The 18582-nt window shown below is 42.1% G+C and overlaps 1 protein-coding gene across 1 annotated transcript in view; it reads right to left on the bottom strand.

Moving 5' to 3' along the window:
* GRB2 (growth factor receptor bound protein 2) overlaps window positions 1-18582 on the bottom strand; it is a 66046-nt gene that overhangs the window by 39466 nt on the left and 7998 nt on the right. The window contains exon 2 of the mRNA XM_018063823.1: window positions 17825-18040. Within this exon, the coding sequence (XP_017919312.1) occupies window positions 17825-17902 (78 nt within the window). The 5' untranslated portion in view covers window positions 17903-18040. The remainder of the gene's footprint in view (window positions 1-17824; window positions 18041-18582) is intronic.

The following is an 18582-nucleotide window of genomic DNA, read 5'->3' as shown; positions in this document are numbered from 1 at the left end:
AAAGGGTTATGCTCCCATTTATTACTCTGTTTTGAGAGCTAGTGAAATATTAATAGGAACTGCCCAGAGCAGTCCATCTCATGTTCTTCAACATTCAGGCTGCTTCTTGCTATGGAAGATGCAGAAAGAAGTTCCCTCGTGAGAATGAGTTCGACACTGCTATTGTTCACAGCCGAACCTCTTCCTATGGTTTAACATCCAACCTTTATCTTCCCCAATAGATAACCACGAACATGCCCATCCTGCTAAGGACGCCAACACTCTCCCCAGCCTCAAAGCCTTAGCATGCTCCCACTGGACCGCATCTCCTCCCCAGTCATATGGCCTCTTCCCTTGTAATGCCCTCTAGATTTGGACTCTTCTCCATTTCCATTAGGGCACTTCCCTTGCGGCTCAGCTGGGAAAGAATCCGCCTGCAATGCAGGAGACCTGGGTTAGATCCTAGGTTGGGAAAAATCCCTTGGAGAAGGGAAAGGCTCCCCACTCCAGCATTCTGGCCTGGAGAATTCAATGGACTGTATGGTCCATGGGGTCGCAAAGAGTCGAACACAACTGAGCGACTTTCACACACACCATTTCCACTGATTTATTTCAGGAGCTTGCATGCAACAAAACTACTTTCTGGGAATTTCATGATGGTCCAGTGGTTAGGATGATGTGCTCACACTGCCGATTGGGTTCAACCCCTGGCCGAGGAACTAAGATCCCACAAGCCTCCATTTGCCACCCATCCCCCATAAAACAACAACAAAAAAAAACTGCTTCCTATTTGATAATAACTAACTCTATACTTGCGGTTTTAACTGCTTATATGTTTCAATTAATTTAATCCTCACAGCAATCTGATAAGGTAAGTGCTATTATCATCCGTTTTTCCAATGAGGAAAGTTTGGCACTAAGAAGTTTAAAAACTTGCCCAACATCACAACTATGGCAAACGAGGTACCGCTGAAGCCTGAACCTAGCTGGCCTGGCTCCAGCCGGGCCTCCATCCCTGTGCTCCATCTTGCTTCTACTCTTTCTCCTCTTTAATCCCATACTACTCAAAACAGTCTTTCTAAAACTCTGGGTAATTTCACTGCTCCAGGACCTGTTAGAAAACACTGCTCTTTCATCACATGAATGTCGCTTTCTGATTAGTTCAAAATGTGAACCAGATCAAATTATGCTCAAAAATCTATTCTCTCACGAACTAGCTGTGCAATTTTATGCAACTTACTCAACCTGTGTGTTAACAAACTTGAAAAAGTTCTTTCACTGTTGAGAGGAACTGAGCAAAGTACTTGGTACAGAGCCTGCCTGACTCTCAAGACTGCATGAGCTCAGTAAGAGCTAAATTTCTGGGCTCATATGAAAGCTTCACCTTCTATAATGTATCGCCAGGCTCAAGTCCATTCTGTTCTCCTGTTTCCTCCCACCGGGAAGGCCTGATTACTCAGACAGTAGCTACCATTTCCCAGTACCTTGAGTCCAAAATGACTTATAGCACACAATCACTACACCTGATTCTCTCTTGCTATAAGTCCTCTAAAACAATGTTTAATCAGAAGACATACTTAGTGGAACAGTCTTCTTTACAACCTACTTCACAGGGATGTATACAGAGAGCCTCACCAGCTCAACTCTAGGTCCCCAGTATACTGAAAATGTCTCCCTGGCACACACACTCAAAAGCTTGCAGACCAACATAAATGTAGTCTATAAAAAGAGAATCTGAGAAATGTATTACATGAGAATTTTCTACATTTAATGTCAAGGTGTCACTAGATGCGCCTCAGAATTCAAAATGGGACGTATCAGAACTATCTCATTTAAATTATTTGAAGCTGGACCAAAGGAGGAGCAAGCTAAAGTTCTAGCAAAACTGAACGTTTCTTTACATTATAAGGCCAGAACCAAAAGAGAAATTTAAGAAGACATAAACAACCACATGCAGCTTTACTTAGTTGAAAGATGCTGACAGACCTGATAGAGAAAAATGCCAGTTTATTCTTTGCTTCTTCTGAGCTCAGCACAGAGTCATAAAATAAGACTCCTGAGATGAGGACTGTGGGCTGATCCGGACTGGGCTGGCCAGATGCTGACTGACTCCAGCCAACCAGCCTATCTAAGAATGGCACCGGTTAAGACAGTGAGGGTGTTTAAGAACTTCCTGACCGCCCCCATTTCCACCCCCTGTATATACCCACCACTAGAAAAACGACTCAAAGCGTATGTACTCCTTTAAGGACAGCATTATTTCCTCAAAATATGAACCAAAATCTCATCAATGAAGAGACACAAAAACTTAAAACTAATGAATCCTTAAAACTGAGACTTAGATTGACTTAACAGAGTCAAAGCTAAAGCCAGGCCCTAAAAAAAATAAAAAATAAAAATAAAGCCAGGCCCTACTAGAGATGTGAATTCATTATTTTTTTATATCCTAACAACATTCAAGCTCTGGGTTTATCACCAGAATACACACATTCCAAGAGAAAATTCATGAGCAAATTTAAAGAGACATTAGCGTCTTGTTGACTGAAACCAACTACTCAGGGCCTAGAAGAACCAAAATGTTAAGTCTATCAACAAACTGTCATTAGCCTGTCAGATCCGCCTGCATTTCCCTCTCCTGAAGACTTCTAAGAGCACCTGCACCACTTGCTTGTTCTGACTCCAGGATCTTACTCGGGCTGGGCCCGTTCTAGGCTGGCTTCAGTGATGTTTGGCACCATGAAGCACACTGCCAGTCCTGGGTGTGTTGCTAATGGGTCAGAAAGCGTCCCTGGAAACGCAGGAACACCAATAAGAGTTCACACAGTTGTTCGTAAGTGAAGTGTTCTGGCAAAGTTTGACAAACAAGAAGAAATTCTTCCCCCAACCCACCTCACTTTTAGCAGCAAAGTAAACTCAAGAGAACATCAGATAAGACCAGCCTCCTCTTCCTGCAGTCCAGCCCCTGCAGAGCGGTTCTCTATGGACCCTGAGGCTGGGAATTGTATACACTATGTAAATTAGAACTATGTAAATTTACATAAAACTATGTAAATTAGAACAAATCATCAGGGTTACTCTGAATCAGTCCTGTAAATTTTTTTTTCCTTGTTTTTCTTATACACTTAAAGAAAAAAAGAATTCAACAGAGAAAGCCAAAGGTTTTCAATTTCCTTCTATAAAGCAACATCTTATGAACCATCTGCTGAAATAAAATGCCATCATGACTATAGATGGAATAAATGTCCAAAAATTAAAAATTGGTGGAAACCGGGAAAGTTTTTTGGACAGTAACAAAAGTAAAACTGGCTAAACAGTCTTTAGATCACATGCATAGTAAAGTGTAATTACACCTTAGAGAGACACAAAGGAATAGTAGCTAAGAAGCATAACTCAGGTGGTGGCAAAGTAAGGGAGTAACAAATTACAGCAGAAATTCCAGAGTTCCTATTCCTGGTTTATGTCACCTAAATAAATGCAAAAACAGCTGAGGCAACATAAGAACCCAGTCTGACCTCCGACAGGCCAATACTGGGTAATAAAGACAACATCCAACTATGGACTCAATTTACACTGAGAGGGATGGACCTGGTGTGGGTTTCAACGCTTCGTCTGTTCCAACAAACGAAACGACCATGTTGCGGGACGCTCTGCAAGACACGGACACACAGGAACCCGAGACCCAGGGAATCAATACGCCAAGGGCCAGCACACAGTGGCACCTCTTGAGGCACCTGAGGGAAAGAAAAGCGTCGAGAAAGACTTCTGGAACTCAGGCAGGCTTGCTGTAAGTCACGAGAGAAGGATGGGAGGTGACCAAGGTTATACTGGACAAAAGGAATGGCAGGTCTGAAGACCACAAAGTGTGAAATAGCTCAGTGTTCAGGGAAACGATGCACCTCGTTTTTGAAAACTGACCAAATACTGTTTAAACATAATTACAATGGTTCATCATCCCATTATTTGACATTTCTGGCAAGTTATGTTCACTAATGAAACACTGTAGAGCTTTTAGGGTAAGGATATTTAATTGTGCAAAATGTCAATGTAATTTAACACAAAGAAACAAAATGACTACAGTAAGAGTAAGACTTTGCCCAAGATATTTATGTAAAACAGAGTTCTGAAAAGAAAACACGATAATTATGGTTTTGCTGAATTCAGAGAAACGCTGCCTCTACGCTCTGGATGGGCCTCAGATGCTGCAGTCTGCACATTCAGCTCGAGACCACATTACACATCCAATGACACAAGAACTCAGATTAGAAGAGGCAGCACTGGACTCCGCAACACACTGCGTGTCACCCCAGTGGAGCCATTCGACGAGCACGCCTCAGACTCCACGGGATGACTACAGGTCCCTAGTATCTGCCTCTGTCTGCGTGGCTGGCGGTAGAAAAGGCTCAGCGCTATGGAGAAAAGGGTCTGGGAAGTCAAAGGGCCACAAGGAGAGGAAGAGAAATCCTGCCCCAGTTCCACTGTCGGTCCACAGCAGCCTCCTTCTCTCCCTCCCCCGACCTGATTCTGCCCAAGGGCCCCATCTCCAAAGACCAAGGTCACCATCAATGGTTTGCACCGAGAGGGAAGATATGATTCCCGGCATTTCCAACTGACACCCAAAATACTCTGAACACAAAAACACCGTTATTTGGTGGTGACATTCTACAGCAGGGCTGTCCAAAGAAGCTTCTTACAATGACATAAATGTCCTACAGCTGCACTGTCCAATATAGCAGCCATTAGCCAGACACAGCTAGTAGGATCTTGAAACACAGCCAGTGCAAGTGAAGAAGTGAATACTTTACCTAATTTCAACAGTCACATAAGGCTACTGGCTATAGTATGGAAGAATGTGGTTAATATCCAGCATCATCAGTTCACACGGAAGCCAAATACTTGAATGGTCCAACCTTAAAAAAGTCAATAAGCGTTACATGAGCAATAACACCTTTCACAAAAACAACAATTTATGAGCTTTTAGGAAACAATTCTTAAGTACAGACTATCAAAAAATCAAAAGGACATATTAAACTTTGAGCGTGTGTGTTTTAATCTATGTTCGGCCAACACAGCCAAAATAAGCCTTAGGAAACACAACTCAACAATGCAGCATCCTGGATGGAATCCTGGAACAGGAAAAAGGACGCTAGGAAACATGAAGGAAGCCTGAGAAATACTACCACGTCCTGAACGCCCCTGGTGACCCAGTGGTAAGGACTCTGCCTGCCACTGCAGGGGACACAGGTCTGCGCCCTGGCCCGGGAAGATGTCACAGGCCGCGGGGCCGCAACTGCTGAGCCCGCACGCCACAGCGACTGAAGTCCAGGTGTCTAGAGCCTGTGGTCCGAAACAAAAGCAGCCCCTACCAGGAAGGCCTGCTTGCCGCAGCTACAGACACCCATGCGTAGCAATGAAGGCCCAGGGCAGGCATAAAAATGCTTAAAATGGTGGCTCAGTATTGGTTCACTAGTGAGTGGTTAACAAATGTACGACACCAATGTAAGACGTTAGTGAGAAACTGGGTGTGAGATAGGGGATCTTTCCGTGCTCTCTTTGCAAGTTTTTCAGTAAATCTAAAATGTTCTAAAATAAACTTGCTTTAAAAAAAAAAAAAATCTATGTTAAAAAAAACCCCTAGGTTCATAAAGGGAACTCTGCTCATTATTACATAACAACTTAAACGGGAAAAGATTTTTTAAAAGAATACATGTGTCACTGCTGTGCACTTGAAACTACCACAACATTGTTAATCAACTACGCTGTTCAGTCGCCCAGTCGTGTCCAACTCTCTATGACCCCGTGACTGCAGCACATCAGGCCTCCCTGTCCCTCACCATCTCCGGAACTTTGCCCGAGTTCATTCATGTCCACTGCGTCGGTGATGCCATACAGCCATCTCATCCTCTGACGCCTCCTCTTCTGCTCTTAATTCTTCCCAGCAGTTAACTATATTCCAATACAAAAAAGTAAAAAACAAAAACAAAACCCGGGAAACTACGCTCAGTAAAGATGCTGTTGCAGCTTTAGTTTTATCTTAATGAGAGAATCCTGTCGAGGGACCCTGGCTAAGAGTGCAAGTAGCACTGACATTTTATTCTACCCTTCCTGTAAACAGAACACTGAACTTTGGGGCTCCCATTCTTATATCTGATAAACAACTGAGTACATGTTTAGCTCAGTAAATGTTTTCAAGTCTATGAAGAGGAATCTTGAAGTTCTTTATTTACTTGAGCAATTTTCTTTCAAAGGCTTCATGAAAAGGTATTCAATTTTCCACTTCTCTGACCACAGATTTTTTAAACTTTAGAAACTAACATCTAGATAGCAGATTTCAGGTGTATACCATGCTGGACTATAAACTTGTTAAATATAATTCACATTCATATGGTGTTGGAGAAAATAAAATGTTCAATCCTTTCCATTTCTGAAGTTACCAAAATACCAGTGTAAAGTTCACGCTATTTTAAATAGCTGGAAAGTTCTACTTTAAAGTAATCCCCCTTAAAAACATTACTCAGCATGTTCTAAATACAATTGTGTAATAGAAACCTATTTCCATAAATATTTCCTTAAAAAGTGGGGTGGTGGTGTCATGGACATAAAATTGAGATTGATGGTTACAAAACATGAAGTGTCATAATTACTTGGAAGCTCTCTGCATGGGCCATGTTGTTATCAGAATGTCTCCTTTTGTAAGTGTCAAATACACTGAAAGGCAATTAACCTTTCAAGTTTACATGTTCTAGGACAACTCCAACAACTCTTCCGAGTTTGACAGTAAGCTCTGTTAATGTTAGAAACAAAGGCCTCAGTTCGTCAGACATATCTGGATGGACAGAGCAGTTATGAGTATTTCTAAATTAGCTCAGAAAACTTTTCAATACACCTGTCTTACCAAGTCTGTTTTCATTCAGAACACTGTGCATACCTCTAGCATAGCTCTCAAAACTGAATTATTAAATACATCTGTATCTCAAACCCTTTGCACTAAGCACTGTACCCTTAGCCTAGGAAAAACTCAGTTTGCTCATGTAATTCACCAGGACACCGGGGTAAGCAGTCTTAATGTACTGCTGACAAGAGACGTATTAATGCCACAGGTGTTAGTTTCTGCAAAAATCCACCAGTCAATAATGTGTTAAGAATTCATCAAAATTCTACAACTATCATGACACATACTCAAGGAAAAAAACCCGACTAGACCTAAGAGACATCCAGAGAACACTCAAACCAACAGCACACAGCAGAACCTTCTCCAGGACAGACCACATGCCAGGCCATAAAACAAGCCTCAATAAATGTAGAAGAACTTTAATCAGCATGCTCTGTAAGCCTAATGGAATTAAACTAGAAATCAGCAGCAAAAGGAATTCTGGGAAATTCACAAATATGTGGAAATTAAACAACACACTCCTAAATAACCAATAGGTCAAAGAAAAAAAACAACAAATTGGAAAATATTTTGAGATTAATGAAAACAAAAACCACTGCACACCCAGATTTATGGGAAGCAACTAAAGCAGCATTTAGAGGGAAATTTTAGGCTATACTCTTAAGTATTTATAAATATTTACATTAAAGGAAAAAGTGTCCCACAGTTCACTTCAAATTGAGGTTGCTATTCTTCTATTATTAAAGTCAACCCCCTCCTAAAGCAGGTAATCAATCATTTTTCATCAGGTTATCGGAGAATATGCAAATGAGAAGTCTGCTTCGTCTGTGAGACCTTTAATATCTAATAAGAAAGAAGAGTGAGAGAAAGAACATGCAGAAAGCTTACACTTTTGACACACAATACCAACACACTAATAGCTACGTTTGAAAATAACTTCTATAGTCTTTAAGGGCAACAACTGTTCAGGTATGTGTATGTACATCAGCTGCTCCAAGAAGGCAGACAGAGGGCACCTGAACACAAAGAGAATGACTTCCGAGTCAAACGCTAGTTCCTTCTCAGTCAGCAACCTACATTTGTTGTTCAGTGGCTCAGTCGTGTCTGACTCTGTGTGACCCCATGGACTGGAGCACACCAGGTTTCCCTGTCCTTCACTATTTCCCAGAGTTTGCTCAAACCCATGTCCATTGAGTCAGTGACACCACCCAACCATCATCTCGTCCTCTGTCGTCCCCTTCTCCTCTCCTCCTGCCCTCAATCTTTCCCAGTATCAGGGTCTTTTCCAGTGAGTCGGCTCTTTGCAGCAGGTGGCCGAAGTATTGGAGACTTTATTGGTCTCCAGGAAAAGACTTGCAGGGCTACAAGTTTCCACTTCTAGCACTAAGTGAGGCCATTAGCCACAGATTCATTTGGATATCAGATGCAGACAATGTTAGCACAGCTTCTGGGAAAATTAACACCAATTTCAGGTTCAAGATCTACTCTGACTCAGCTAAAACATGTGACTCTGAGAAAGTCTTAATCATTATTATCTTCTCTGATAGGCTGGCAAAGAAACCTTTCGAGCTACTGCTTTTTTCTAAAGAGGTTCAGTACATTTAAACAGAAACCCCATCCTTCCTTCCAAAGACGAAGCACCTGCTTTCTTTCATTATTACAATTTTGCGTGTGGCTTCACTGTGCTTCTCATCATACTCAGAAAGTATAGTGAAAGCACCTATGGCTATATTCACTAAATGCTTTTTTTTTCCTGAAGGTTACAGAAAAGCAGAACAGTTATTTTCTATGGGAGGAATGCCTGCCTTTTACATCTGCTAACAAGTACAACATATGTTTATTTAATTTCAAAAAGTTATCTGGCTGACAGGAGGGATTATGTTCCTTTATACTTTTCTATTAAACTACTTTGATAAACATTTAAAAAGCATGAAATACAGATATCTGATTTTTTTGAGTGCACTACAGATAATTAAAACCGACTAATAACTGCAAATCCTTATTTTTTCTCTTAATTTTACTTTTCAAAGCTAAACATTTTTATAGATGTTGATAAATAAAATGTGAACTTGATTAAAGCTCAATGCAGACAGCAGACAAGGAAGGAGACATGGATAATTAAACCTCTGAAAAACTACAATTTGGCTGCATTACTAATCTCAGTCCAGTTTGGAGACAGACTGAAATCAAAATTACATAAGTAAGAAAGCACATTACATTAGTTTTGTATCAGGTGCAGGGAAAAGATAAGCGAGATTTAACTAGAAATCTGGGCAGCAATACCAGTTTTAGGGCCAATCTTAGTTTTTCATAAGGAAAAGGGCAGAGCAGGCTTTTAGCTTATTGCTGTACATTCTCTATTTTACATCTAGTCATTCTATGGAGTAGACCTAGATAATGTGGAGATCCTTGCACGCCTGCACCAAAAAGAACTGAAACAAATTTAGTCTATGAAGCTGTCCATTGTGATTTCTTTGTCCTTTGAAGAAAGCAAAAGAGACTCTAAAACATTTGTTGACTTATACACTGACATCTGGAAGACTACTGTAGTGTTTTTGTTTTTTTTTACGGTTTTTCTGATTATGAAACTAATATATGCTTATAAAAATATCCATTATAGAAAAGCATGCTATAGAAAGCAACAGTTCTCAGTCATCCCAACAATCAGAGAAAACACGACAGTTTTTTTTTTCCTTTGTATTGCAGTACGTGTAAGAGCGTGAGGATGTTTCAATAAGTCTCTCTACTTTTTTCTCCAAAGCTCTCAGCAGAGCCTCCTGGCTCTAAAGCTAAACATTTGCAGCATCAACTCAACAAAGCCTGGTTTGTCTGTCTTCCCATCTTTTTCCAAACATGAGTGAGGATGGATGATCTATCTCCCTCTAGAAGGGATTCATTTAGCCAGAAAAGTAAAACTGAATTAAAACTACATCTATGAATACACATTAAATTTCTCAGCTATCAAAATTACTTGTTTACTTGACCGCTATAAAAAAGCAAATTAATCACCTGAAAGGACAGTATGAAATAAAACATGCTTCAGAAAAACTGTATGCTGCTGTGAGGTGTCTTAGATGCTGAAGAAGGATTCAATCACTTCACAGATCTGGTTCCACAGTCTCATAAAACACTGTCAAACTGTGAAATAATGTTCTATTGTTAAAGGAGGACAGAGAATGAAGCCAACACTAGCTGCACTATTATTCTGTATTCTAAGATGACGGGCCATTCTCATTTAACATGATCTCAAGTAGGTAATCTGTTCAGTCCTTTACGACAACAGAGCATCAGACATAACCAAAAGCCTCCTCTGAGATTATGCACTAAATTTTTAATAGAAACAAGAATCCAGCAATAGGAAAATATCTACGTCAATTATAGAATATTAACTTTACAAATATCTAAAAATACTAAACCATTAAAAATAATTAGTAAAACAAATATGAGAATGGTAACATATGCTGTATGTTAAGTCTGCTACAATTCTAGCACTATAAAAACGTCTGTGCAATGATAAAGCCCCGAAGAGACCTGTAAGAGCAAAAATGCTGCAGTGAGGAGTTTACGGAGGCCTTTGAATTTACTATTTTTTTCTATTAACATTTGTTAAAATAATTTTAAATGTTAAGAAAAATGGAAAAACTGATAATAAAATGAAAATATATTCTTTTTCCTCTAGCAATCCATTTCAAACCATACACATTCGTCCAGGAAAGCAAAAGACCTATGAAATAATGACACGAAGAAGACACGCAATGATCAATATTCTGACTGAAAACACACTGCTCTCTTGTTCTCTGTGAAGTTTACAGTTTCAAGGTCCAAAATACATTTCCTCTCACTTAAAAAAAACTGATGCTTTCTGTAGTTTTCAAAAGCAAAGTATTATAAAAGTCTTTGCCATTTTGCTAAATGTAGATTTTAAAGCTCCGCTGTTAAAGAAAAATAAAATTAGTTAAAAATCAAAGCCATTGTTAGCATGAAAAAAACACTATTTAACCACTAATAATTATTAGTGGTTTCAATAAAAACATTAGGACAGAAAATGTAAGAGCTACTGCTAGAAATGAGACTAAAGCAGGCTCTAAGCTTTCCTACGTGATAAAGAAGGAAACATACCAAGGCATTGTTTATAGCATCCTTAAGATTTCAAAACGCTGTCTGAGGGGAAAATATACCTCTCCTAGATACTGAGACCATAGAGAACATTCTCCCACAAGTCCTGCCTGGGGATGCCTATAATAACCAAAGACTCCAGGCTCCTCTGTCCATGGGATTCTCTGAGCAAGAATACTGGAGTGGGTAGCCATTCCCTTCTCCAGGGGATCTTCCCAACCCAGGGATCGAACCCACGTCTCCTGCATTGCAAGGGAGATTCTTTACTATTTGAGCCACCAGGGAAGGCCTAATAATGAAGGACACCTTATATAAAATATAAGGAGTTTTTCCCAAGGCTGTTTCATCTATCATTTCTAATACTAGCCAAAAGCATAATCCCAAAGCTCCACTCAGCCCAAGAAATACACAACAGCGAGGTCCCCAACAGGACGCTGGGCTAAATACCCACCTCTCTGCTTTCCGGTTTAAACCTAAGAGAGAGAACAAAGGAGCTACTGTCTTTCACACACCCTCCACCAGTATCACGCTTTCAGCTCAGCTCTGGGACAGGGGACACAGTTCCGAGTCTGAGGTAATTTTAGGACAAGCACCTGGCCAGTTATGTGCATCAAGTCATGTGACTTAAGTTACCTGAGCCAGTGGCTGGAAGACACCCTCTTGCCTCTTGTGTGTCTGAGAAACAATACAATTAACGGCAGGGAGCACAACTATCTGCTTAATGCAAGTCACTGCCTTAAGCACACTAATGTATTAGGTCTTGAATCCTCACTGTGACTCTAGGAAGGCAGATGCCACTGTTCCCATTCTGAGGACGGTAGAACCAAAGCAGAGCTTCCCAAGACCCCACGGCAGGACCTGCCAGCAGCAGAGTCGGGGTCTGCAGGGGAGTCAGGCCTGGAGCAGGTCACCACCGCAGGTGTCTCTCGTTCCACACCCACCAGGAGGCAGGAGAGAGGACACACCTGCCAAAGAGACCAGCACTGTCCTCAGAAGAGGCATTGCTCTTTTCCAGTTGCTCAGTTGTGCCTATCTCTGCAACTCCATAGGCTGGAACCCAACAGGCTCCTTGGTCCATGGGATTTTCCAGGCAAGAATACAGGAGTGGCTTGCCATTTCCTCCCCCAGGGGATCAAACGCACATCTTCCACAGAGCAGGCAGATTATTTATACCACTGAGCCACCTGGGAAGCCCACTTTACAGGCACCATAATCAGTTCTTGTAAGGTTTTTTCCCCCTAGTAGGTAATTCTATGGATTCGAAGATGCCTTTGTTTACATCTTTTAATATCTCTGAAGTGCATCTTAAAAATGATCCTATTTCATAATTTCACTGCAGAAATTTCTTTTCTAGGTGGTATACAGATTCACTGAAATAAATATCCTTATATCTACAATTTTAAAAAATATGTGTGTGTATTTTCTTAAGACTGAATTCTTAAAAGCAGAATTGCTGGGTCATTTTATGGTCTAACCTGTATCACCAAGCCACTGTTGAGAAAAACCAACTGTGTTCACACAAACCTCTACTGGCGGGAGGCGACAAACCCATATCCTCACACCCTCACCGAGAGGGTGGGCCCGTGTTCATCAGCTCTTCTCACCGGACAGGAGAAATGCCCGTTTCCCCACCTCATTTCCTTTATTATTACCCTCAGCTTACTTTACGTAGGATGTCTAATATGCCACTACGCACAGACAGTGCCATGAGATGGCTGTCCATGCCTCCCAGGTGAGCAATTCAGGACTGCCGCTAAGTTTCCATTTCTGGTTTACTCACACCTGATGGTTAACAGGGGCACTAATGCACTGCAGGGGAAGTGCTGTAGCCAGCTCAAGATCAATCCCCAGCTCTGCCTCTTACCTGAGCCCATTAGTTAACTTCTGCACCCATGAGATGGCACTAATAATGCCAACCTTTCGATGCCCCAAATCAGAAATCACATTAACTCTGAGGCACACATTAAATGCCCCGTCAACAGTAGCCATTCAATGATGACTTAACTATAATGGCTCATGCGGTCAGAACTGAAGACCCCAAAGGAACAGTGCGTTTCCTTAGACACTTCTTTCTCCAAACAGCGATGACTGGTCTTCAGCCAGTTCCCCCACCTCCCCGGGCCCCAGTTCTCTCAAAAATGAACACTGCATAGGAACTCAAAGTTCATCCTTAGCACCTTTTTAGAAATAGTCCATTCAGATGGCAGAGGGCGAAATACATACAATGAAAGGCAAACTGTTGTAAGAGAATGCAAACTGCCCTCATTCTTGAGGGTTAAACGCAACATTTTCAGTTTAGTTAACAAGACTGGTAACAATTCTTATCAATAGGCAAAGAAATACTTCAAAAACGGTATCAATACGCTCATTTTGAAACACTGAAGGAAAAAACCCTACCCTATCTTCTTATTTTTTAGGTATGATGTTCAAACACCTGAAATGAGACTTGTGCACGGAAATTCAGGACTCACGAGCTGTTATGAAAACTGTAACTAATCAAACCCTAGTTCATGTTCCTGGTTCTCAGGAGCATATACTCGATGGACATTCTTTTCTCAGTTACACAGGAAATGTATTCAAATGCCCCCACCACCACCCTTGACAGGCAGAAATCCCATTATATTTCCTTTAACTCAAAGCACCCCTGTCCTTCACTCCTAGTCTCCAATACCTGTGCAGGCCCATATCTCACAGCCTGATAACTGTGACCAGGGAGGCTGGGACTCCAGGCTCCCCTCCTAGAAATCATTAGATTTACACAGAGAATACTTTCATCATCAGCTAATAACCTTCAGAGGCTTAAAGACAAGATCAAACTCTTACTGAGTTTTCCTTGCTTGGCTCCAATTCTATCTTATTTTCCATTCTGTCACAGACTATCACCTTATTCTAACATTCCTGTCTGAAACACAACAAGCCCAGTCCCGCTCCCCCTCCCCCTGCTCAACACAAGGACCAGTGCAAGTCACGCCTCCTGCACGCAGCTCTCTCCGACTTGAGCCCTTACCAATCTCTTTCCCTCTAAGTTATACTGGCAGTTAAAGTGTGTGACCCAACTTCAGCATTCTCTCAAATACCAGATCAGCACTAACAGTTGTGCCACGTTAACCTCCACGGCTACCATTTCCTCACCTGTAAAATACGGATGTCTCTTCCTGTTCTGAAGATCCTCTAATTTTACACACTCTTGCACAGTTTCACATATTTACCTCATTTCTCTTATTTTAGAGTTCCTGAAGGGACAAAGTACATCTATTTTCCCCCCAACTCTGAAGGCCACTTACCCCAGAATGTGGCTCATGGAGATGCTATGCAAGCGTGAAACAGGGCCACCAGCACTGAACGAGTTTTAAAGCCACCAAGACCGAGTTTTAAAGCAGTTTAGGAACCTGGAAAGGAGGTCCGTGCCAGACAAAGATCATGAGATGATCTACTGCTGGTATTCTTCAAGAGTCAAAGGTCTGTCTCTAGAAAATAAGGATCCAGCTAAAGAATGCAATGAGCCCAGGTTTGAGAGCTCAAAACAGTCTCTTAATTCCTAGCTGAAGTAGAGGTACAAAAAAGCCACTAGAAGGCAGATGCAACTTCAGATAAGCTCAGCATTCTGTGTATTCTAGGGCAGAGGATTCAGGGCCCCAGTGGAGAACCCCTGGGGCTATCTCAAGGCTGCCCTTCAATGGGGGTGAAATTTAGGTTCCTTTCAGCCATGCAGGACGGGGGAGCCTGGTGGGCTGCCGTCTATGGGGTCGCACAGAGTCGGACACGACTGAAACGACTCAGCAGCAGCAGCAGCCGTGTAAGACCTGAAACTGCAGAAGCAGAGCAGTTTCCTTCATTCCCTACGTCTCAGTGCCCTCCCTGGCCCGCCTCAAAAAAAGAAAGCTTTTTTTAAGAGGGAAATTAACAAAGGCAGATATACTGAAGCCTTACTTAAGGGTTCCAAAAAGCCGTTTTAACTTGTTCTCTTTTCTCAGGGCAATACCAATCAATACATAGATAGAAATTAAGGAAGTGGTGTGCTGGAGGACAGGCATCAACACCCACCAAAAGTTAACCAGGAACTCTAGCCAGAGGCAGAGGGCCGAGCCCCTTTCTATTTCATTATCTTCAAATAAAATGTATTCAATGCCCAAGTGTATGTGTACCTCTTATCAACAAAGAGAAAATATATGCTTATTTCAATCGAGGGAATCTGGTCAATGCTTTCCAGCCACTTCTAACCATAATTTAGCTCACAACTAACAACCTAAAGAGTTAGCAAAACATATCACAGCCACCCAAATGAAGCCAGTTACTTCTTTAATAATCAAAAGAAAAAAAAATTATTTTTTAAATAATAGCATTTAAGACAAAGCACTTCTCTTCACTCAGCTGTTTCACAGAATTATGAGACAAAGGGCAACTACTGTATCGTCACTCTTTTTTTTTGGAGTAAAGCCACAAGATTACTAACAAACAGCTAACGGCTACCATTCAAAAGCAATAATGGCATTATGACTTCATATGCCAGTTATCTGCCAAACTGGAAAGAACCAAACATATGTATTTTCTCTTTCCCCAGACACTCTGAAAGTAAATGTGAGCACTCTGATTCACTTTCTCTTCCATCATAAAAATTTCATAAAAAATTTACAGTATCAAACTCATTGTGGGATGGGAAAGGATATTACACTTGTTCAAGAAGTTTGAACAAGTGTCACTGGACAGCAAAGAGAGCAAACCAATCAATGCTAAAGGAAATCAACCCTGAATATTCACTAGAAGGACTGATGCAGAAGCTGCAATACTTTGGCCACCTGATGTGAAGAGATGACTGACTGGAAAAGACCCTGATGCTGGGAAAGACTGAAGGCAAGAGGCGGAGAAGGCAACAGAGGATGATATGGTTAGATGGCATCACCAACTCAATGGATATGAGTTTGCGCAAATACTCCAGGAAATACTGAAGACAAGGAAGCCTGGCGTGCTGCAGTCCATAGGGTCGCAAAGAGTCAGACACAACTTTAGTGACTAAACAAGAAGTTTACTGATTTAAGGTGGAGAACTTACAAAATGCTCATGATCAAGACTCACTTCAGTGGCAGTACCAACAGGGAAAGTTCTCACCTAAAAATTCTCTAAAACAGACCTCAAGCTCACAGTTTTGTTTTGATCTGTTGCTTCAGTGCTAAATGTGCAGCTGGATAGACTTAAAGAAAAAATATGAACTTCTAGGTGCAAGTTTCAAGTTTCTAGGGTAAGCTTAACAAAAACCTCTAATTTGTATTTAAGTAAACAAACAAAAACCCGAAGCTTGACCCCCCAAAGCATTTTTGTACAAGTGACAAATGTGGCTACTTGACTTTTTTTCTTCCTCTTTGAAGAGCCAATCTTATTATGGTATCAGGAGAAGGCTATCTGCTGAAAATAGTAATCACCTAAGAAAACATCAATCTCCTCTGTACATCAATGATAGAATAATTTAGGGTCTAAGTTTGGTGATTTCTACCTAAAGAAACAGAAACAGATGACATATAGTATTTCACTTACTTTGAGAATACTGTCAAAAAGCTTGGCATTGCAAAAACAGCTGAAAAGAACACACGCAGTCTCCTTCTCCTTACAGGGCTCTTCATCCCCTTCTATGAAGCACGGCCTGCATTTCTAACATGAGGGAAGCCACCGTGCAGGTAGCTTAGGAGCAGGACTCTGCGCCTCCGGTAGCCAGAGCGGGACTCTCCTCAGGCCCACAAAACTCAAAAACAAGCCACAAGCCCTCTGATAAAGAATCATACTTCTGTATTCCCACTTTCTTCTTTATAAAATGATAATAATTTCATTCAAGAGTAATAAACAACTGGTTGGCAAATTCCAACCATCTGACTGAGGGTCAGTGGAAAAAAGTCAAAACTGAAGACACAGTGAAGACTCAAACATTAAACTTTAGGTTTTTCCCAGGGTTGATGCACTATTCGATAACACCCACCCGTGTAAAAATGAATTACGTATCCAAAAGGGCAAGCTGCCATCATGCTACCCTAATTAACACGTGCCAAGTGGAAGGCGAATCTCATGTAAATAGTGGGGCTCAAAATGAGCTGCAAACTGTAAAGAAGCTTATTTTTAAACTGTCAGCAGGTTTCTTTCGTGCAACTGAGTGTCTTAATATGGGGGTAATTGCTCAAGTTTCTTTCAAGAAAATCGATTTCTGTTGTACAATAGCAAGTTGAACCTTGTTATTTAGAACGCCATTGGCTGTTTCACAAAGAATAAGAATACACTGAGGTTCTTGAATAAGTTTTGCCATGTACTTCTAACCCTCTCTAAACTAGGGTAAATTAATTTCTAACCTACTAGAATCACATTCCAGAATGCAAAAATCTTTTGACTATGTAAAATAAGACTGTTGCTGTTAAGTCGCTTCTGTCATATCCGACTCTGTGCGACCCCATAGATGGCTGCCCACCAGGCTTCCCTGTCCCTGGGATTCTCTACTCAAGAATACTGGAGTGGGTTGCCATTTCCTTCTCCAAAAATAAGACTAATTGAGTGCTTTTCACAAATCCTTCTTTAAAAAAAAAAACAAACCACTCTACATGAACTACCAATATTAACAAGCAAATATGAATACTTAGGCATTCACACAAAGGCAGTTAAGGACCATACATCACCCCAACCACCTGAAGTCATATTTGATATTCCACCAGGTATCTAGCTTTCCAAATCACCCAGGATGGTAAATGTTAAAAGTGGGCAATGAAACAAGGACAAGCACAGCTTCTTTGTGTGTTATCAGGGCAAAAGAAGGCAGGTGAGCACACGGAGAGGCCGTCTCACCGAGAGCTGGGCATAAGTACTTACCTTGAGGATGTCCCCCCTTTTGAAGCTCAGCTCGTCGTCTGCGGTGGCTTTGAAGTCATATTTGGCGATGGCTTCCATTCTGAGCGGGGCTCAGGGCTCAGCAGCCTGGAGCAGGGGGGAAGGGAGTCTTCCCTGCTGAAGCGACCCAGCGCTCTGGGCTCAGCCTCGCCTCTCTTCGGGGACTGGCTCCCGCACGCCGGGACACACAATGCCACCCTGAATCAGGAGAGCGCAGATTGAGAGAAGTGGCCCGATCGAAGGCAGCCCCGCCCTGCCCGTCCGCCTGCCGTCCCAGCCCCCACGCCCCCTGGCTCGGTCGGGCTCAGTCCTCCGCCCTCCCTTCCAGGCAGGAGCCCCGAGCTCCTTCTTCCTCTTTTCAGCCTCAGCCCCCAGGCGACTGACAGGCCTGCCGGCCAATGGCGGCGGCGGCTCGGGCCTTTCCCGATCACACTTCCTCTTCCCTCCCGCTGGGTGTGCTCGGTGTGCAGGAACCGGCTGGAGTCCCGGTGGTCTCCGCCTTTCCTCCCTCGACCCTCTGCTGCTCTCCAGGCACGAAATGCAGTCCACCGGAAGAAAGGCCTGCCCCAGGGGATGGCCCCCTACTCTTCTCAGTGATACAGGCCCCTTCCCTCCTTTCTCCTACCAACCGATCCGGTTTTTTGAAAAAGCTGGGTCCCCTTCTCCACAGTCAAAAGGCAGCAGCGTGGGTTTGGTCCCGGGCTGCTTTAACTGTTTTCTGAAACGAAACCTCCGTCTCC

This window comes from Capra hircus, chromosome 19 (assembly GCF_001704415.2).
Source record: "Capra hircus breed San Clemente chromosome 19, ASM170441v1, whole genome shotgun sequence".
Taxonomy (NCBI): domain Eukaryota; kingdom Metazoa; phylum Chordata; class Mammalia; order Artiodactyla; family Bovidae; genus Capra; species Capra hircus.
The sequence above is the reverse complement of the archived record's forward strand: the minus strand, read 5'-3'. Positions and strand labels throughout refer to the sequence as shown.